General features: G+C 39.4%; 2 protein-coding genes across 6 annotated transcripts; both read left to right on the top strand.

Annotated features, from left to right (window-relative positions):
* The first annotated feature begins 1177 nt into the window (after positions 1–1177).
* Positions 1178–14526, top strand: oga (O-GlcNAcase). 5 transcript variants are annotated; one of them, XM_035955307.2, is made up of 19 exons: positions 1178–1708; positions 2221–2272; positions 2362–2459; positions 2609–2739; positions 2949–3120; positions 3220–3318; positions 3432–3716; positions 3847–4005; positions 4122–4312; positions 4674–4934; positions 5045–5248; positions 5727–5901; positions 7415–7468; positions 8947–9032; positions 10109–10213; positions 10572–10663; positions 10782–10974; positions 11077–11236; positions 11897–14526. In XM_035955307.2, the coding sequence occupies exons 1-19, from the start codon at positions 1543–1545 to the stop codon at positions 12031–12033; spliced, it is 2820 nt and encodes a 939-aa protein (XP_035811200.1). In that variant the 5' UTR covers positions 1178–1542; the 3' UTR covers positions 12034–14526. The 5 variants fall into 5 exon arrangements, with proteins under 5 accessions (XP_035811200.1, XP_035811201.1, XP_023141607.1 ...); XM_035955308.2 differs by having other exon boundaries at positions 4209–4312; positions 4674–4949; XM_035955306.2 differs by having other exon boundaries at positions 1179–1708; positions 4674–4949.
* A 2796-nt stretch (positions 14527–17322) lies between these two features.
* On the top strand, positions 17323–21106 carry npm3 (nucleophosmin/nucleoplasmin, 3). Its single transcript, XM_023285844.3, has 5 exons — positions 17323–17489; positions 17635–17720; positions 17938–18057; positions 18145–18238; positions 20129–21106. The coding sequence occupies exons 1-5, from the start codon at positions 17417–17419 to the stop codon at positions 20239–20241; spliced, it is 486 nt and encodes a 161-aa protein (XP_023141612.2). The 5' UTR covers positions 17323–17416; the 3' UTR covers positions 20242–21106.
* Positions 21107–21465: the final 359 nt, after the last annotated feature.

Consider the following 21465-nt stretch of genomic DNA (forward strand, 5'->3'; position numbering starts at 1 on the left):
CATTGTTTGTTTGTTTTTCCCATTTCAACTCTCCTGTTTTGTCTCCTGTTTTGTCAATGTTTTGCTACATCTTTAGTTAAAACATGGGGGGGTGGGGGGGGTGTCAATTGACTTCTTCCTTATAAGACCCTTTGACATGTCACAAGAACACCACTGATCTAAATAATTAAATGATGGCTGTGTTTGGTTTTGGTGCTTCGATCAGATGTTTCAACATGTCGGCAACAAAAACAGTAGTGAAACAAATTTCATTAGCAGTAGCTTGGTTTTCTGAAGTGTCCCAGTGGGTCAGTTTAAAAGACACTTTGAACTATCATTTAAATGGAATTTATTCATCATTAATGTTGGAAAACAGCATTCCTTTTACTTCCATGACATTCTACCACTTTCTGCTGCAATAAAGGATATGTTTGGCTCACTGTTACACTATCATGGCTTTTTGGGTCACCTTGGAACACAACCATCTTTAAAATCACCTGTCTTTTTCCTGAGAGGTTGAAATGTTTACTATGAAAGAGACTTCATACATAGGAGTGACGGGTCTCTCCTTCCATTTATTAATATGCGCTGCAAAAATATACACTTACGCAAACATATATGCTGGATTTTCCTGGTGATTTAGAACAAAGCATGTGCTTTGCTGACACAGACTCAGGTCATAACAGATGGAGAGCACCTCCCCACTGTTTGAAAGTGGTGTTGGAGGTTAACTGCATTCCTAATATGGACTGGAATCTCAAGATGTTACACAGCTGTGGAGATATTCAACTCGACCACGAAATGAAGCCACTAACCCGAACTTATGTTGCAAGTTTAGGAACCTTTAATATCCTGGCGCTTTGATAAACCATTGAGACTATTGTAGCTATCCATAATTACAAAAAAAATAAATCTTAAGTCATGTCCTAATTGTGCTTTTGTAGTAATTTGCCACAAGTTGGTAATTTTTTTCAACATTAAATGTCGTCATTTAGCTTAAAATGCTTGGTAAATAATCCCCCGTCACTGATAGTTCAATAAATCACAAAAACGGGTTGTTTTCGAGTGCTACCCGCGTGTTGTTTTTACCGTTGCGAGGTAAAAATGTTATCTATCTTTTCTCCTCGGTGACATCTTTGCGGTGTTTTGTCACGCAGATCTAGTTCTGACTGGTTTGAGCTAGTCCCGTGAGCATGCGCACTCGGTGTAAACAGGAAGAACCAACGAAAAGTAGGGTAAATCTGCCATAAAGACGGGGAAATGATCGAGCAAGAACGAACCAATTTCTCACTTTTCTTTGTATATTAACCAACGTAAACGATGTCAAGTACCACCTGATAGCAATTTCGATTTACATCCCGTGAAAGCTGTTGCTAAATTTTCTGCAAAAAAAAACATAAGCTAAATCCGTAAGCTAGCTAACAGTCGAACAGACAGTGACGCGATTTATTTCCTCCGGGTTTTGCTCGGAGAATTTGCCTGCTAAATTGCGTTTTGAAATAATTCTGTGCTCTCTGGATTCGTTTGAATTTCGTGACTTTGAAACGAGAGAGATTGCGAACAATGGTTCAAAAAGATAAAACGCTGGAGACGCCGCAAGTGGATGGCGAGCCGAGCCCCAGCCCAGTCTCCGGAGAGGCTTGTGCAGAGGCCCCTGGCCCGGTGGAAGAGTCCGGAATTGGAGTCGAACTGACGGGCCACAGGAAATTCATTAGCGGAGTCGTGGAAGGTAATGTCGTGTATATGCACATATGTGTGATATCATGCTGTTAATTGTATATAATTGCATGTAGGACGTCGAAATGCAGGCGCAATTGTGCTGCCCGTGGAGGTGTTTTTTGCTATTCGAAACGGAAAATATACCACATATGGTTCGTGTTCCAAATGGATGACAATTTCAGATCAGTAGAAATGGGGTGTAATTTGCTTATTTTGGACTTGCATTGTAAATCAAGTATTTTTAGGCCGTCTTCTGGAAAGAATACATTTTTTAAAAACAGCACTGGCCTCTTCTAAATGAATTTAGAATGATCATTTGTCGACAAAATCATAAATTGGTTCGTTCAGAAAGACAGCATTAGTCAATCTAAGCACAAATTGCATGTCTAATTGCTCTTCTAGCTCAGCCCACACCAGGGGGTAGATTGATAGCAGTAGCAGTCAGGCAGCTCAGTATGATCAGGAAATGTAGATCAGCATTGCAGACTGCATGGAAAATGAATGCATTGTTTGCTTATGCAGGCTTTTATGGTCGACCATGGACAATGGAACAGAGGAAAGAACTATTCAGAAGGTAATGTATAGTATTTAAGTATGTATATATACATACAACATAATGGTTGGAGTTGTTATACTGAGTTTGTCCAACTTTGAATATCACAGGCAGCAGAAATGGGGACTGAATACATACCTTTATGCACCCAAAGATGACTACAAGCACAGAATGTTTTGGAGAGAGCTGTATTCAGTGGAAGAAGCAGGTGACTACTTAGAACAGATCTTGGGGAAAGAAAAATGCATGCTGCTTGTTACCTAAGCTAAAGAACAGCCTGCGCATTACAAAATGTATATTTTTTGAAATCACAAGTATTTATTATTAAGTGACTGATTTCCCCCTTCTTTCTTGTAGAGCAACTCATGACTTTGATTGGTGCTGCTAAGGAGCATGGTATAGAGTTTATCTATGCTATTTCCCCTGGATTGGACATCACCTTCTCTAATCAGAAAGAGGTTTCTGCACTCAAGAGAAAACTTGATCAGGTATTACACCATTTTGTGCAACAGCAGAATGAACATTGTGGTAAAACCCCTGATATATATATATATATATATATATATATATATATATATATATATATATATATATATATATATATATATATATATATATATATATATATATATTTCAAGAGCACCATACACTGTGTCACTTTTTAAACATTTTGTTGGATTTTATTTCCCCCCTTCAGGTTTCTCATTTTGGCTGCAAATCATTTGCCTTACTTTTTGATGATATTGACCACAACATGTGCCCTGCTGACAAAGAAGTGTTCAGCTCGTTTGCGCACGCTCAGGTTTCCATTACCAACGAAATTTACCAGTACCTGGGAGAGCCTGAAACTTTCCTCTTCTGCCCCACAGGTACCTTAATTCTATGTTTGAATTCTTTGCACATTTTACAAACTTGTTTGATGTCCATATTTATTCAATATTTGTTTGTTTTCTTGCCTTGCAATACAGAGTACTGTGGAACATTCTGCTACCCAAGCGTCTCTCAGTCACCCTACCTCCACACAGTAGGAGAGAAGCTACTGCCTGGCATTGACGTCCTGTGGACAGGCAAGGCAAACATTTTCCTGTCAAAAAAACCCCAATCTTATTACTTTTGTTAAGTAGGTAGTCATTGTATGTTGGACAAAATAGTTAATTCTGATATGTTGTCTTTTCTCCAGGGCCCAAAGTGGTGTCCAAAGACATCACAGTGGAGTCTATTGAGGAGGTGTCAAAAATCCTGAGAAGAGCCCCTGTAATCTGGGATAACATTCATGCCAATGACTATGACCAGAAGAGGCTTTTCCTGGGTCCATACAAGGGCCGTTCCACAGAGCTCATCCCCAGACTGAAGGGAGTCCTTACCAATCCTAACTGCGAATTTGAATCAAATTTCGTAGCGATCCACACTTTAGCCACCTGGTATAAGTCTAATATGAATGGGGTGCGCAAGGATGTGGTTATGAGTAAGTATGATCCAAAAGTGAATCAATTTGTAATGTATTGATGTGGATACATAATCTCTCTGTATGAGGTTAATAATTAATTCATTAATGTGCCTTTCTGCATTTGTTTCTTCATCTGTCCCTTTACCAGCTGATGGTGAGGACAGCACTGTGTCCATCCAGATCAAGTTGGAGAATGAGGGCAGTGATGAAGAACTGGAAACAGACATGCTCTACAGCCCACAGCTTGCTCTAAAACTGGCTCTCACAGAATGGCTCGGAGAATTTGGTGTGCCTCACCAGTACAACAGTAAGAGCAATCTCAATATAATATCAGAATTTAAAGGTTTTATAGGAATGTCACATGGAATACACGCTTAATGTTCAGACTGAAGAATACAATGCAGTGAGACTCTACTCTTTCAGGCCGACAGGTGCCTCAGAGTGGTGCCAAAAGCACAGCCATAGATGTATCATCCATGGCTGCTCCCTCTCTTTGCTCCTCCACAACAGTCACGACTGTATTCCAGCAGCCCATCATGTCTCCAGCGATGCCTCCTCTCTGCCTGGATCCACTTTCACACCCTTTGGCAAAAAGACCACAGGAGGTAGAGGAGGTGAGGTTTATTATTAGAATGAGACACAATTGTTGTACTTTAGTGACGCAAATGAGTAGTGAATGCTTCTTGTAGAAAGTAAGCTCTCTGTTAGTGTGAACATATTATTTGTGCAGTTAATGCTTCGTAATCAGGACCTCGAATAACTAGATATAAATAACTAATGATTACATGACTGCCAGTGAAAATGCACACCCCTGAATCCCTCTTTCTGATCAGGTTTTCTTTTGGATACAATGCATACATTTGTCTACTGGAGAAGAGAGCATATGTAAATGTTTCTACACATATATAACACATATACATACACACATATATATATATACACATATATATATATACACATTTTTTGCCTATGCAGGTAGAAGTGGAAAAGAAGGATTCAGACGAGGAGCCCATGGAGATGGTGGTTGAGAAGCAGGATGAGCCAGAGCCAGAAGCAGAAGCTGACCCAGAGGAGAAGCACGTCGGTCCTATCTTAGCTGACAAGATGGCTGAAGATCTGAAGCCTATGGATACAGACAAGGAGAGTCTGGCAGAGTCCAAGTCCCCAGAAGAGTCAATCCAGGAGGACTCTGGGAGCGATATCGCACCTATGCAGACGGACGATCAGCTCAAACAGGTGCCGCAAGCATTTGTGAGTTTCCAACTCCTTTTTTTCCCCCTTGTATCTGCAGTTGAAAGCAAAACCAAATTAGAATTCAAAGTCACGTTGTAAATTTCTGTCCTCAGGATGTGTTTGTGCCTGGGCCCAACGAGAAGCCACTGTTCACAGCAGAGCCCCTCACACTTGAGGATCTGAGCTTGCTGGCAGAGCTCTTCTATCTGCCTTATGAACATGGGCCCAAGGCCATGCAAATGCTGAAGGAGTTCAACTGGCTAAGAGCCAACAGCAGCGTCGTTAGTGTCAACTGCAAGAGGAAAGAAAGTGAAAAGGTGGGTTGATATACTGAAATGATTGCACAGAGCGGGTTTAGAGAGGTAGGTATATCTGTGAAAACTAGTCCATTAGTAACTAAACTTGCTGGTGAAACAAAATGGTGGATGTGTATTACTCATACTGCCCATTGGGTGGTGTAGTTATAACAGCAGATGGAGTGTGCTTACACCTCACAGTGTTGTATGCTATTTGTTTTTGTAAACTACAGTTTCCCTTATTAAACCATCAATTTTTTTCTCTATTGTCATTTTGACAGAAAGCATGGGTATAAATAATAAAATGAATCATGTCATATAGTTTCTAATGGATTTTGTGATGTTTACCAGCAGCGTTTTTAATAATGTCACCTGTACTTCTTCTAATGTGACAAGTCAAAATGTTTGCTTATCAGAAAAGCCTGTTACAAAAAATACATGGTTTTGTGTCGTCCATTTTTTTTAGAGATTATTTGTTCAATGACTGTGTTGCATGCAGGTGGCTGAATGGCAGTTAAGGGCAGAGAAGTTTGAGGACATGTGCTGCTCAGTCATCCAGATGTTCACTCGGCTGTCTAATACGGCCAATCGCACCATCCTTTACGACCTCTACCCGTACATCTGGGACATCAAGAGCATCATTTCTATGGTCAAGTCTTTTGTCCAGTGGCTAGGTATGTATGAGGGAAACCATTGGGCCCTTATTGTTAGAGAGATGTAGCATAGCATCAAGCCCAGTAAACCTTACTTTTGTAATTCTTAGAAACACATTTACATGAATATTACATGACTTTTGCAATAAAATAAAGTCAAAACTTAAAGAGCAAACCATTAAATTAGGGATTATTGACCTGCATGGATTCTGTTGTAGTCCAATGCTGTTTAAAATTATTTCACAGTCTGCTTAGCATTTGGTAGTATTTCTGAGCAAAGAGTTACAGCAGTATGGCTCCTAGAGATCTTTGCCACCACCTGTATACAGGAGGAGAGTGTGCAGCTAATAACCACAGTTTTAATATAGATCAGCTAAGCACTGGTCAGGTCAAATGCATCACCTCTCAATAGTTATGGATCTATTAATTGCTCTTGTTCACATATGTTGGTTTTCTTTTTTTTTCGTCTGACTGAATGCCGCTTGCACTGCTAGCATCCTCCCTGTTTATTCCATGACATGTAGCTCCATATTGATGATGCCTAAACTGGGTCTCTGTGGAAAACGTCCAAGCAGGGTTACTGCTGCTTGCTGTGTGTCCAGTAACATCACTGCTGCATTCCCACACAGACACACTTGCTTCCATTTCTTCGTCTGTGGGGATGGGCGCCAGGGGGAAGTCCCCATCCCCCCTTCCTCCATGCCCTAGCGCGCACGCGAGCTTGGAGAGCAAGTTGACTGACTCACTGTGGAAGGCCATTCTGGTGCATAAACAACGAACAATCAGAAATATCTGAATTGGTTTTGACACGAAGCATGTGAATGCATCACAGTAAGCTTTGTGTTGTTGCCTCACTGAATGGTCTCTATAATGAGGCTGTTGGTTTAACCGTCTGAATCATTTGCTCAATCTGTATCAGGGTGGGATCCATCAGCTTCTAAAAGATATTCTTTCTCTCTCTCCCTCCCGCTGTGTCCCTCTCCCTTCACCTCATATTTCTTTCAGTCTTTCAGATGGGACGCTGTGATACAGTTTGAGTGACATTCATTGTCGTGATAACATCTCCATCTTTTATGGAGTGTTCTTTTGAATAGTCTGAAGCACCAGCATGGCCTGTAGGTTACTCCCTGTAACCCAGTTTCATTCACAGGTTTCTGTCCTGTCCGGCTATATGGTAAAGCTGAGGTCTCTGACCCACAGTACACAGCAGGCAGCATACCCACACTGGCAAAACCACATCAAAAATACACCCTTCTGGCTCAATGTGTCAGTAAAAGCTCTTAAACACTTCAGCATCACTGAGAAAATAAATGCCTCAGAAGCATAGTTGTTTTTCCATATTCTTAATGACTGCAGTGCCATTAATTAATGTTGGCTTCTGCTGTTGCTGTTAGCAGGATTTTTCATCAGTCCCCATGTTTTCCCCTTGGTAGATGCTGTGCAGCCGGCACTTAGTCACAACCTCCCTGGTTATTGTACTGAGAGCACTTATTAATAACTCTTTTCTACTGTTTTCTCCCTTCACCATGTACAGATGGAAGAATCCACAGTACAAGTTTCTACTGCTATTGGATCGACAGTGACCGATGTATGCACAGTGCAGGCGTTGTCTCTTTCTTTTCATGTTTCAAATGGATTTATGGTTTTTTTTTCTTAAACTAAATTTAGAAATCTAAGACTGATTTGGAGGAAAAGGAAGCAGCCCTCCGGATGAAGTCACATTTTGCGCAGCGATTTGAGTTTGAATTCTAAGTGTTAACTCCCAAATTTCTCTCTCTGGCAGCATCTCTCTAACTTGTTTTTTTTTGTTTCTGTCAGTAGGCCTATAGAAATGGCTCAGGGCAGCCTGATGCACCTACTCAAGGGAATTTACGCTTGGCTTTGAAATGTATTACACCACATGAAATTCATCCTGTTCAGGGTAATTTCTGACTGCGATATGTGGATTCACATGCACAATGGCAGGACCAAGTGTTAGTGCTTTTTGCACAATTGTCATTGTATTAAGACAATGCAGTCTGAGTAGATAATTTAGGTTGAAGTAATCCACTAAGAGTTCAATCTTTTGTCCATTGTGTGGCTTGTAATCCAGGTGGCCAATTTCAGAGTTCCTTCCCGTGGGTGCATCTGTGTGCTGTGTTGTGTCAGCCCATCAAAGGAATTGTTTTAGGTATCAGATTGAGGTTCATATGTAAAGCAATGTTAGATGTCCTACACGCGCGCTGCATTTGTCTGGTCACATGACAGGGCTTCTCGTCAACCAGAGGTAGACTTTGTTAGCAGCAACGCTACTGTATACGCACTCTAGGAGCCCTGTTTGCTTTAGAAATGTAGTGCTCTTTATATGCTTTGTCCCTGTGGTGTATTTCATCTTTGGTCTGTCTTGATTGGGGCTTTTAACAGAGAGTTGAGAGGCCCTTTAACTCAGGGAATGCTCGTACTACTTCTGTCTTCCTGGTTTTGAATGACTCATGCTCCCCCGTCATGTGACAAGGCAGATAAGATGAGAATGTGACTTCACACGGGGTGGTAAGAACAGTGGGGTGAAGGCAACTAAAGCTTACTTTTGTTGTCTATAGATAGCATGGGTTTCAGGTCTGATGGTCAGTGTAATGTTTATTAAGTCCGTCAGCTTTTCAAATAAGTGTTACCCGTACAGTGAGGATGCAAGAAACTGCACAAAATAACTTTTTTAGGTATTTAATATCTGCATACCTCGTCATGTAGATCTGCTTGTCAATATTGTACTGACATAGAATTTAAAAAGGTGCAGAACTCATACTGTTTTTGTAATAATTTATGTCTTGCACCTAAATTCCTTCTTGCAAACATAAGCTTTAGGTGCTTGAGCCCCATTTTATCCTAAAATACTTCCTTTGAATATAGTTTACCTTTTCCAAATTAGGTCCTTTTACGTTGCAATGATTAAAACAAAATTAATTTATTTACATGATTATGCTATTAGATACATATGACCCCCTTCATTCCCATTTCCCCACTCCCTTCATCTGTGTCAGAGAGCCCCATCCTGTGGTAACAATCTCCGCTTGGCTCTGCTCCTAACAGGGTGTCGTAGTCAGTCCTCAGCACAATTCCTTAGAGGAGACCAAGAACCCTGGGCCTTTAGGGGAGGTCTAGCAGGAGAGTTCCAGGTATCTAATGCACTGAATTTACAGCAATCAAATGGAAAAAAAAAGAGTGCTGTGAGCAAAGAAGACTATGGTAATGTGTGCGTAGGTATGAAGGGGTTTGGTCTGTCGAAGGTGAGCTGATTGTAATAGGTCAGGCTTTATAACGTCCAGGTTCCATCCCCTTCACTTGTTCTCCAAAGAAGCTTTTGTCCTTCTATCACTTTGGGATATTGTCAGTCTGTGTGGGGGGAATGGGTTACCTGCAGCCCATCCTGACAGAAAAGGTTGCAGCCAGTGTTTGGCATGGCATTTTTTTGATTGATTAATTTTAGTTTCTTTCAGCAACTGCTCAAGGAGATGCTGCTTTTCCCTGGCGCACGCGGCGCAAGCGAGCATGGCTAGGTTTTTATTTTCATGACATCTCATTTCTTTGCAGGAAAGCACAGCGCACAAATTACCAAGCCAGCCCTTTGCAAGCGCACGCAAAAGCATCGCAGCGCCCGCGAGAACGCAAGCATGTGTGCAATGGGAAAACTCCATGATCAAATACACCTTTCCAATCTAAAAGTGTTTCCAACCGAGACTCGTAATAGCAACTGATGGTGCTATTGAGTAACTCAGTTATCTCACATTTAATTTGCCTCTTTGGTTTTTTTTCCTGGAGTTCTCTCTGTCTTTCTGCGCCAGCATCATTATTTTTCTCAACAGGAAGGTCCTGCGCAGCGAAATATTGCGATGCCTTAAAGGGAAAGTAGCATCTCCTTCAGCCAGTAAAACCTTATTCAGACCAAAATACCAACCTCGTTTTATTACATGTGAAAAGCAAATATGTATGTTTGTGTGTGTTCCTTTAAGCAAAAATGAGAAAGATGTGAGGTTTGCTCTCGTTGTCCACTATCAGATCAACAAGGAACACAAGTTTATAGATTAAGGTGTTTTATGAGTACTTGTCAATCCAAAGCATTTTGCTGTCTTCTGTGGCACCTTTTGGGTTGATAGTGGTTCAACTTAGCAAATGCACAGTGAGGCAGTCAGCCAAAGCAACACACCATCTTTTTTTTAAGTGAATCTGACCCTCTTTGTCTTGATACCCACAGAGATTGTTGCCAATAGATGGGGCAAACGATCTTTTCTACCAACCTCCACCTTCAATGCCAACCTCCAAAATCTATTCCATAAGGCCGTACTTTCCCAAAGATGAGGTAAGATGCTCGTTTTTGTGTTTAGTCATGCAGCTGTATTGCACACTATATGTTACAAAAAAATACAAGTATTACATCCAGCGGTTACTAAGTATTAAATGATAGTAAAATTAAAACATTCTATTTGCTTTTTAATTGTTTAAAAATGAATCTTGGCCAGATGCTACAGTAGTACCCCAGCAACGTGCTTAAATACAGTGAACATATGTGCTGAACATAAAGTTTCTCAAAAATGTCCTTAAACACACTAATGTTCTTTGTGGCATTTTTTCTCAGCTTAACTTTGGCTTTTATAACTGGTATGTCATAGTTATTGTGAGCCTGTCATCTCATCCACTATACCTGTCTCTGTTTGCAGCCTGCAGTTTATAAAATATGTAAAGAAATGTACTGTGAAGGTATGGAGGATGTGCCGTTCACTGATGATGATCCTGACCTCATAGGAGACAGGTAAAACATCAAGATATCTTTATGTACAGTCAGCCCTTACTAAAACCTGGACTGTGTGTTTTTTTTTCCTGTGGTACAAATCCTCATGACTGACAAAATCCTCATTGTTTGTTCACAGATTAGTCGGAGGTCTCCTGACACTGAGTTCAGACTATGGGTTTGTGCTAGAGGATGATGAAGGGATCTGTGGTTATGCTCTTGGGACTGTTGATGTTCAACCCTTCATCAAGAACTGCAAGTTGAGCTGGATTCCCTTCATGCAAGAGAAATACAACAAACCTGACTGTGAGAAGGACCTTACAGAGGCTGAGGTATGATCTTAAGCCATCTCTTTTACCATCATCTGTATTGGAATTATCTGATTGTGTCTCCTGTCGTTGAACGTACTTTACATTCCCCTTGTTTCCCTGTAGAAAATGATGCTGAGTTTCCATGAGGAGGAGGAGGGTCTTCCAGACTCTTTCCTCTCCAACTTCCCTTCTCTCATCAAGGTTGACATTCACGCCAAAGTCACCGACCCCAGCGTGGCCAAAAGCATGATGGGGTGTCTATTATCTTCTCTTAAGGCCAATGGTAAGTGGCAGTTATCCTCCACCCCTCACATATTAGTTGTTACATAAAATATTTATGTTTGTTCAGTTCATTAGTTAGGACTACATGCTGTTAATAAAATGTAAATCTCATCTAATGGAAATCACTTCTATTCATTTATATTTTTAACAGACCAACAGCCAGCTAATGAACACATTGCATTTTTTATTAAAATGAATCTGATTAGATGAAATTTGATAAGTTTTAGTGGTGTGACAGTCAGGCTTGTATTCTGTCGGGCAAGACAGTGTTCACTGCAGCTAACTGCAGCAAAAATAGGAGGAGGAGGTTGAATAAATGATGTCACATGCAGAATCATGTCTAAAAGAAAATCCAGGCCAAAAATTAGTACATGTGTATTGACAGATGTCACAGTGACTGTTTTTCAACAGGCAGACCCATTTGTCTTATCTAGGAGTAATGTGAAAGTGAGCACAAAGTCCGAAACAACAAGCATGTTTCTGAATTGAGCGTCTATCTGACATAGTTTATCCCTGTTTAGTAGAATGCATTCTGCTGATTAGGGACCTGTGTGTTGACTTTATGACAGAGTAGTGGATTATCACTAGTTTATCATTCTAATGGACCATGGTGTTTGAGATTTTGTTTACTGACTTATTTTGTTTTGTCTTCCACTGTCAGGGTCCCATGGTGCATTCTGTAAGGTTCGTCAGACTGATAAGCGAATGTTGGACTTCTATAGTAAACTAGGATGCTTTGAAGTGGCTAAAATGGAGGGCTTTCCCAAAGACGTCATCATTATGGGACGCAGCCTTTGAAGAAACCTTGTGCGACCTTTAACAGACAGTGAAAGAACAAGTCAACACAGCTCAAACATGTTTGCTACCCTCATGAGAAAAACATTCATGATGATTTTATACTACATTACCATCTGGGATCGCCCTGGGACACCTTTTTTTTAGGATTTGTGTACAGAAGCACAGCCGCCGCACACAGATTCCCTGTGCTGCCCTTAGATGTTATGGCTCTGTTGGATTCAGCAGATCCGAAGCTAAAAGATCTGAGGAAGGATCTGTAGTTGCTCCAGTCAGTAACATGGAAGTGTGGCACTTGAGCATTGATTTCTAGGGTCCCACTGTTCATATACCTCCAGGAGGAAGGAGTAACTCTATAAGCCTTTTTTTCTGATTTAATCCAGTAGCCATTACAGGGATATTACCCGCATGCCGTAATGCAGAGTGTCTGTATCTGAAATGGAGGCGGAGCTGTGAAATGAGGGTGGCCCATATCTCAGGTAGTGTCTTACTACCCCCCAGGTCCTGCTTTCCCAGCTGTGACACAGAGAAATGCCGTAGATGTTGACATAAGTGGGACACCTTTTTACAGGACGTGAGGTGCTATATGAGAGTTTGCCTTTCATCGTCACTTTGTGGTATTTTCAATTGTTCCACAATAGACTTGGAGATAGAGGCCTTTTAAGTGGTGTGTTTCTAACAAAATTGTTGTGAAATGCTGTGTTTGTGCACATGAAGGATGGAAAATTGTAGCTTTTGAGGTTTGTGAAACCCTGAATAGAACAATGCTACAGACCAGCAAAGAAAAGGAATTTCATGAGAGTTGTTAAAGAATCAACCCGAAGGTCCTTCGGATTTCTGTTCAAGTAGTGGTAGACGTTTGGAAAGCAATAGAAAAGCTTCCAGGAGTTTACAGACATGGTTCTCAGCATATTTCTGCTTTTCTTTTTTTTGCTAATTTCTCCTTACTGTTGCCTTTTGGTTCATTGTCTTTGGATTTTAGGTTTATATTGTAGACCCTGTTACCATCTGTGTCCAGGTCTTCTAGCATACGTCGGTCACACACAGGTAATGATGGGTGATTTTATACGTTGGCCGTGTTGTTGCTCAAATTCCAGAGAGGTATCCTGACACTGACAGTTACATGCTGTATTCTCGCCCTACCAGATCTCTAACTTTAGCCCAGCAATCTAAGCTGACGGACTAAAAAGCTCTTATCATACCTATAAGTTACGTAAAATTATATATTTATGAAATGTCATGAAAATTTTTGTCTTTCATAAGCTTCTTTCTGATTATTTAGCTAGTTAAAATGTCACATTCGCTGGTTTACTTAAGTTTCTTTTTGGAAGCATGAAAGCTAAGCTAACACTTCCTGATAGCAGTCGCCAGTGGGACCAAAATATTCTGACCTGCTATAGACAGTTTTAAACATTTTTGGATGAACAATCCTAAAAACCTAAAAGCGTCAACCTCCCACTGTCACAAAACTGCCCAATTCCTCATAACCACTAATTCAAGGCCAGACTTGTGAATGAACAGTTAACTTTGCAGCTTCAGACGCTCTGTGTCAACAAGTCATTGGTAATCCTGAATAATCAATTTCAACATCTGTCGTCCCTCCCCCGCATTGTTTCCACGTTGCGTACAAGTGAATGTATTCTCCGTTGAGCTTCGGCAAGTTCTCTTTAACGTCACTGAGGTTGTTAAATCCCGTCATCCAGGTGGCACCAGGTCCCACCCTGTTCTACTTACAGCTGTTGGGGGTTTGGAGCAGAAAATTTGTAGGCCTTTTTCCTATCTGTCCATTGAATGTTTTATACTCTGACGCATTTCCCATCTTGTTTTTTGTAAATCTATATAGGTAATTTAAAAATGCACTTTGATTATAAATAGGAGTGTTCTGTTGGTTACACGAGGATCATCAGTTGCTCTTCAGTAGCTGCCTGCCAATGTGATGTCTTGAAACTGTACATTCATAATGTGCACGAGGTGTATTGGATTTGCTGTGGTGGACATTAGAATAACCTCATCTGATGCTACATAGAGGAAGAAGCATGCCACTCACCACTATGAGCATAATACTGTTGTACTTAGACAGTCTGTAAACACTGTCAGTCATAAAGTGTTATTATTTTGTATATCTTTATTGAAACCCTGCTAGCGTTCAGTTTTACTCAAACAAAGACGCTGGCCTTGTAACAACCCCCCTGTCCTGTACAGCCGTCCTACCTGTCAGCAAGGTGTGAAACTCACCAACAGACCTGCTATTTGTTAACTGGAATGGCAGCTGAATTTTCACACGTGTTTTAAACGGTTCATTTTGCAGTTTGTCGATGCTCGAGCTTTCTCCTCTGCCAACCAGGTTTGAATAAAAATGGGCTGTGACTGAGAGAAAGGGCTCCAATTGTACATTTTGAGTTTCGGGGTGGGGGGTCATTAAAGTGACAGTTTATCATTGTAAAATTTGTATGTAAGATGCATAAAATGAAAAACTAATAAATACTATTAAGTGACTGTGTTGCTTTGTGTCCTTTTGTGTTGCATGTCTGTACTTAAGAGATTTCTGCACAAATTACTGGTGGAAAAATAAACGTTTCTGTTTCTAGTACGAAAGATAATGACCATAGAGAAACAAAAAATTGAATGGGCTTTACTCTTAAATAGCACTGTTACTATAAAGGAAGTTAGTTGGATATCCCTGTTAGGGTTTAAACAAAGTGTTGTGATAAAATTTTACAAGCATTTTTTTAGTGAAACAAGCTAATGGGTTACAGAAAATTGTATTTCCTATCATTTACATTTTGTGTACAAATATTTATACACATTTGCTGCTTGTTTTTTCCCCCGATTATATACATTCTTGAGAAAAATGTGTTTTTTAGATCCTGTATGCCATTGTTAATGCTGGTGTGCTTAGAATACAAATTTTGGTTCCCTCAAATAGCTCATCACCTTTAGTTAAACATGACTAAATCTGGTGTTTCATGTAATCCTGATAGTAAATGATGCAGTGCACAAACTTGGAGGGATGGAGAGCAGTAACAGCTGGAGGAAAAGAGTGGAAAAATTTCATAAAATGGAGGTTGACATTCTTCTATGGCCATTCTGTGTAATATTCTTCTTTTTTGGTTATCGAAATGTTCAAAAACCTGTTAAGTGAAAAATAAGCATGTTTCAAACATGAAATCTTTCTTGTGTGGACAAAAATATAATACAAATGATTATTTTTAACCAAGATGCAAAAAAATTTCATAAAAATACATTCATTCTCATCTAAGGGTTAAACATCCAAAGAAAAACACCAACCAAAGCATGCAGGACAGAATTAGATCCGTTGATTGTGAACATTAATAAAAGAGCACTTACATTTTGATTACATCTCACATTGAGCCTCCAAGAGATTTCAAACACTACAAACCCAGTTGCTGAACCTCCAACAAAAGTCCCTTTTGTCAGCCTCACTGATCAGATAACATCCAGCACTGATCAACCTCAGAACAACGCTGCTTTCCAGCCACTAATTAGAGTCAAAGATGCTTATCTGAATGAACCAAACCAAACACATTTCACTGCTATCTGGCCCTAAACCATGAATACATACGGTCAGAATATCTTTTTACAGTCAGAGATACAAAGCAGAGACTTTTTCTGACTAAATACAGACTCAGTGATCACAATCGAACCCGGGAGAAAGGATGAAACAAGAAGTTCTGTCAGCTGAGGACAGAGTCTGTCATCGCTGCACAAAAGGGGAAGTAGAGACAGAGATGCAATACCTCCTAAAATGACATAAAACATGAATACTTCATAAAGTTTGATGTGTTAATCCCAAACTTTGGAGAACTAGACAACTGCGAAAAGCAATAGATTCTGTTCGGGGCACATAGCAAACCTTGTCCTCCAATACATGACTGCAAATCACAAGGACACATAATTAAAACATCCTACATATGACAATAATCTCTTCATAGCCTTTCACGGATATAGCACACAGAGATAAACAATAAATATTGTGGCTTTTTTTTCTTCTCTGTTGCCATTCTTTTGTTCTTTCTGTCATCATTATAATTTTCTTTATTCCTTTTAATTAAATTCTGTTTCATTTTCTCACTTTAAAAAAAAATACACCATCCTTGATGATTTTGGCAATTTTGTTAACTTTGTAGTAATTATAAACGAAATTCCCTTAAACTAAATCAAGGCCAGGCTGAAATAATTCTAATAATCAGAATAGAACAGACTGTTATTGTAATTTTTATAGAACAATGAAAAGTGGTTTAGCAGCTCTTAGAACTAGCAGCATAATAATAAAAAAACCATAACAAAACAAAGGCATCACCATAAAAGAAAAAACGTTCTAATAAAAGAGGTTTCACTGTAATAAAAGAATAGAATAATATAATGAACAAAAAAGGAATATAGAGAAAGAATGGATCAAGCTGCTGCTCAGTGTTTCCCTTGAATCCAGGCCCCTAAAAACTTACATTCAGGTCCAGAATCTCAGTGTCATCATAGATGATGATCTAAATTTCAGGCATATCATCACAGTTGTAACTAAATCTTTATTCAGGCACCTTTAAAACAAATGGACACACGAGATATGTCTTCTGAATACAAGCCTGAAAGGTTTCTAAAATGTGCAGAGTGAGTTAGTGGTGGCTGGAGTTTAGACCAGGCCAGGTGAAAAGGAAATTAGTCATTCTGCTGCCCACTGCTGGAACCACTGGAGCCTACATTTACCCCACACTGAGGCATTTATAACAGCACGCAAAGACAGTTCATATTTCCACTGCTTTAAGTCAGTCACTTTTATTTTTTATGAAAACTGTCTGTACTTTTATCACTTAATTTTAATTAGTGTTTATTTTTTAATATTATTTTTGTCTGTATCTGTTCATTTGGTGGATTAGTTTTAAGTATTGTCAAAATTGTATGGTTTTAATCAACTTATTTTGTACTGTCTGTTTATTTATTCATTTATTAAATTTTATTCTGCTGTATTCAGTATTTTATCTTTTACAAACTGCATTTATTTATCTTAGTACTTTGAATAACCTCTGTGTGTGATAAGATGATCAGGAGATAAACTTGCTTCATTCATTATTCATGCCCATAAATCATACTGAATTTAATTTAATTTACTTCCATGTATCCCAATTCTATTGTTACTTTGTATTCTGTTAATTTATTGTGTTTTAATTACTTATAATCTAAGTTCATACGGTTTTATTGACTAACATCTCAGATAAATCAGTTTTGTTTAACACACCAGTACGTCACCACCGACCTGCGGGCGCACAGTGATGACGCGTCATAAGCCGCGACGCGCTTGTTATTTTTCGCGTTGGCTTCACTCGGGCTGTAAGTCGTTACCAGCAAACCTGACTTTTACTGCTTCGACAAAATGTCTGTCCTCGATGATGAATCCTCGGATGTGGGACTGACGGGCCAGTCAAAGCTGGAGAGCTTCTTGTTTAGTAAGAACATTTTAAACAGTCTGTCGCCTCTGCTCTGGCGGCGCACACGTGGGTTTCTGCTGTGATGATCCCACTGAAAAAACGATCTGCCTCGATATTTAAAAAGCAGCACCACATTTAATCCCGGTTTTGGTGTCTCTTCCAGGCTGCGAGTTGTCCTCTAAAGTACCTTTCTACACTTTCCAAGGAGATGAGGAGGAGGACCTGGAGCACTTCCTTGAGCTCAGAACGGTATGTACAGTTGATCATCACCACATTACTAGGGGCTGGATGTTAGCACTCCACCTGGTCCATGCTGCAGAGTTGCACAGTGTTTAAGTCAGACATTTATGTGTGTTATTAGTATCCATACACCCCAGTTCTGTGTGTATTTTTGTGATGTTGCAACCACTAAATCCACCGGGCAACTTCGATCTGGCTGGATAAAATAAATCTGTGTTTTACTCAGGTTTGCCTCGGAGAAGGAGCCAAAGAGGAGAGCAACGTGGTGGAGGTAACCGCCATGAACCACCAAGGAAAGACTATTTCAGTGCCAGTTGCCAACCTTCACATCAAGTGTCTGCCCATGGTGCGTAAAGTACAGAGTAGTTCATCGACTCTACAAGCAGCCTGATGTGAAGTTTGATATTCTGAACTGTCACTATTCTGTCCTCAGGTGAGTCTGGGAGAGTTTGAGCTGAAAGCCCCAGTGACCATCCGGCTCAGGACTGGAACAGGACCAGTTATAGTCAGCGGGCTGCACCTTATTGGTAACATTTCACCTTATTTCCTCTCTTCACTGTAGCCCTTTGTAGCCCTTTCACTGCAAGCTTTTAAGTCATCAGCATCAAACATTCACTGGTCATTAATAGGCCATGAAAAAGTATAATGGATAAAGTCCTCCATGTAACACAAGCATCATTTTCACCAGTCCATTTAGGGAACCACTCTGATTTGGGCACGTCATTGGCATCTGCAGATAAGGGCTTTAAAACAAATTATCAGCAGTGACCCAAAATAAGGCAGATAACACCTGTCAGACTAAAGGATGATGGTTAAATTGGAAAATTTCCATGTAAAACAACCCATATTTACTTTTATGTAAGTTGAAATTTTTGCACAGTGAATGTAACTACACCTTCCTGTGGACCATCAGGATAAGATAAGAGTGGGCATATTATTATTATTATGTTGAGTCTGCTAGAGGGGATACTTCAAGTACTTTACAGTTAGGTGGAACAAACATGTGCATGTATCAGCAATCAGCCAAAATGAGTTGGAAAATATCATATTTGTTTGACTTCACTACATAAAAGGTTAGATGTATCTTCATGCAGTGAAATTTTACATTTTTTTTTTGTTGGTAAAAATTTTTTGATGTGCATTCCTCTAAATTTTAAAAGTGAACTAATATGTTCCAAACAACGGTGAAAAGTACATTTAGACACCCTCATTTTCCTCACTGGTTGTAATAGATCTGTGCAAGCGCTCAGCTGAGGATTATTTAGATAAAACAACTTTACTGGCTTTATGATAAATATTTACATTCCAGACTGAAGGTATTTAGGCGGCTCGCTTTTTTTTGTTCTTTCAGTATGAAGTAAAATAATTGATACAACATTAACCCTCGGAACTGCAAGGAATTTCTGGGCATTTTTAGTTTGCGTCACGTTTTTCCTCACTGTGGATAAATTTTTCACTGCATTATAATGTCCTGCACCCCCATGGAAACAACACAACCATGGCCAGATGTAGAAAGAACCCAACAGGTGTTTCTGTCCAGTATAAAATAGTCAGAATACCATACATGATAAAAACAAGAAAAAATGTAAGTTTCATTTCTTTGATTAATTTTTTCACAAAAATTTAGAAAACCACGACTGAACATGTACATGTTTCACACAGTGCTCACAAGTGTTACTGATAACAATAATAATAATAGAGAATGTGTGGAACTCGTCTCCTATCTGCTCGGTGTAAACACAGCCTGCAGTTCAACCCAGTTTCCAAGAAGTCAACAGAGTCACTAATGACATCCCGGTTGGATTTTTAAAAAATTTTTTGGTTTTGAATCAGTCCATACAGATTATTTTAGGGAAATGTGAGACACAGAATAAATTAATTCTGATAAAAGATTTGGTTTAGTTTAGACAGAACGGCGTGTCACAAATAAGTAGTTACAGAACAATTTTTCTGTCTTTACAGTTTGTTGCTCTAATAAACCTCACTGCCAATTTGCACCTGTGTGTACATTGTTCATCTGTATTTGCACTAGTTTGTTACGAAGTTGTTTTTTCTTTTTCTTTCTTTTCATTTTATTTTTTATTCTTATTTTATTACTTGCTCTATATTTGTATATAAATTTATCTCTATTTTTCTTGTTTTTTTTACTCAATTTCTTATGTTATTGTTGCATTTCCTGCTCTATATCCCTTTTTTAATTGCCCCTTTGGGACAAAAAAAGTTTTCTGAATCTAAATCTGAATTTATTGTACTATTTCCTTATCGCCTTTCAAACCGACTGGCAGGTTGTGGGGTTTAGCGGCTTAAAGTTCCAGGTCTCAGCTTAAATTTCAGTATTGCCTAAATACTTACAGTCTGGATTGTAATGCCAGCATTCAGCTCTGCACCGTGATTTAACGGTTTCCTGATCTCCTCAGCCTCACAGGTTGAAGACTCCGATCTGTCTGAGGATGACGACGACGAGGAAGATGAGGAGGAGGAGGAAGAGATGCCTGCCATTAAACCAGCAAAGAAGAAGCAGAGGCAGTAGGCAGAGAGGTCACTGATGGATTTTTCAAATGGCTTACTTGCTGATGTTTTAAGAAGTAACTATTTTTTTTTTTTGGATCAAACGGACACATTTTCCAAAGTTAGGACTTCTTCTTCTTCTTCCACACAGCCATGTGAATGCTTGGTGTGGTGGCAGCTAAACATGCCGCTGGAGGAATCATGACGGCTCTGATGTTCTCGTAGCTCCACTGCTCAGTCTCTCACTGCAAGTTTCTTGCTATCAGCAGTGTTTATATGCGTGGATTGGACATTTACTTGTAGAGGAACAGTTTTTGCTATCAAATGCTGCCCACTGTTTTATACTGTATATAATGCAGTCACCTCTGAAATGGTTCTATTGCACCAGTGGAGGGAAAGCATGTCTTTTACCACCAGTTGATCCTGAAATTGTTTAAAGATGCAGTTCTTCTAAAAGTACAAACATTGTATGAGTACTTGTCAAGACAGGAAACAAAGCTTAATTCTGATTAGTACAAATTAGATGATGCACACACAGTTTATTAACATGCTCCTGGTTCATTTGAGTTTGTTGTTGCAAAATACTGTTTTTCTATGTGACGTTTCAATCATAAATGTGAAGATTTGTACTAACTGCGAATGCATCACGAAAACCTTTGAGTTTTCAATTATCTCGCTTTTCAGCTCATATAAATAAAGTAATTTTCAGCCTAGTATTTAAAATGTATGAGGTTTATGCATCTCCATGGTCACTTCAGATTAGTGCCTTCTTTGAAACACACCGGCACAACAATTTTCTTTGTAGTTTACGAGAAATCTGACTGTGTTAAAGTCAATTTTAATCCATTTCTAACCACGGCACCAATATTAAAGCAGGTAAAATCTGATTTCATTTTCAGTGTTTCATTTTAGCATAATTTAAATAAAGATTATTACACAAAAACCTAAAATATGAGTACATCTCCGAAATACAATGTAAAAACACAAAAAGAAAATTGTGATTTGCACAGCTGAATTCAGTTAGTCGAAAAACAACAGAAGAAACTATGACACAGACCCATGAGCTCAAAGTTAGACAAATGACTAAACCTGATATTTCCTGTAAAGTTAACTTGCTGTGTGAAATCGTTGGTCACGCCGATAGTAAACCACCAATAATGGATAACTCAGGGTGGCTGAAGGTTGACAGTACATATTGATATCAGTTAAAGCTTTATGAGGGCACATGTGCTCGTATCGGGTTACA

This window comes from Amphiprion ocellaris, chromosome 16, assembly GCF_022539595.1.
Source record: "Amphiprion ocellaris isolate individual 3 ecotype Okinawa chromosome 16, ASM2253959v1, whole genome shotgun sequence".
In the NCBI taxonomy this organism is placed as follows: Eukaryota; Metazoa; Chordata; class Actinopteri; family Pomacentridae; genus Amphiprion; species Amphiprion ocellaris.

What these genes read in the sequence shown, in the direction of transcription:
- oga (XM_035955306.2), top strand. Translation starts at nt 1,543, where the DNA reads ATGGTTCAAAAAGATAAAACGCTGGAGACGCCGCAAGTGGATGGCGAG. An exon ending in TCAAGAGAAAACTTGATCAG is followed by an intron (nt 2,740 to 2,948) that starts GTATTACACCAT and finishes TCCCCCCTTCAG; the next exon opens with GTTTCTCATTTTGGCTGCAA. An exon ending in GCGCAAGGATGTGGTTATGA is followed by an intron (nt 3,717 to 3,846) that starts GTAAGTATGATC and finishes TCCCTTTACCAG; the next exon opens with CTGATGGTGAGGACAGCACT.
- npm3 (XM_023285844.3), top strand. Translation starts at nt 17,417, where the DNA reads ATGTCTGTCCTCGATGATGAATCCTCGGATGTGGGACTGACGGGCCAG. An exon ending in ACATCAAGTGTCTGCCCATG is followed by an intron (nt 18,058 to 18,144) that starts GTGCGTAAAGTA and finishes TTCTGTCCTCAG; the next exon opens with GTGAGTCTGGGAGAGTTTGA. An exon ending in CAGCGGGCTGCACCTTATTG is followed by an intron (nt 18,239 to 20,128) that starts GTAACATTTCAC and finishes TGATCTCCTCAG; the next exon opens with CCTCACAGGTTGAAGACTCC.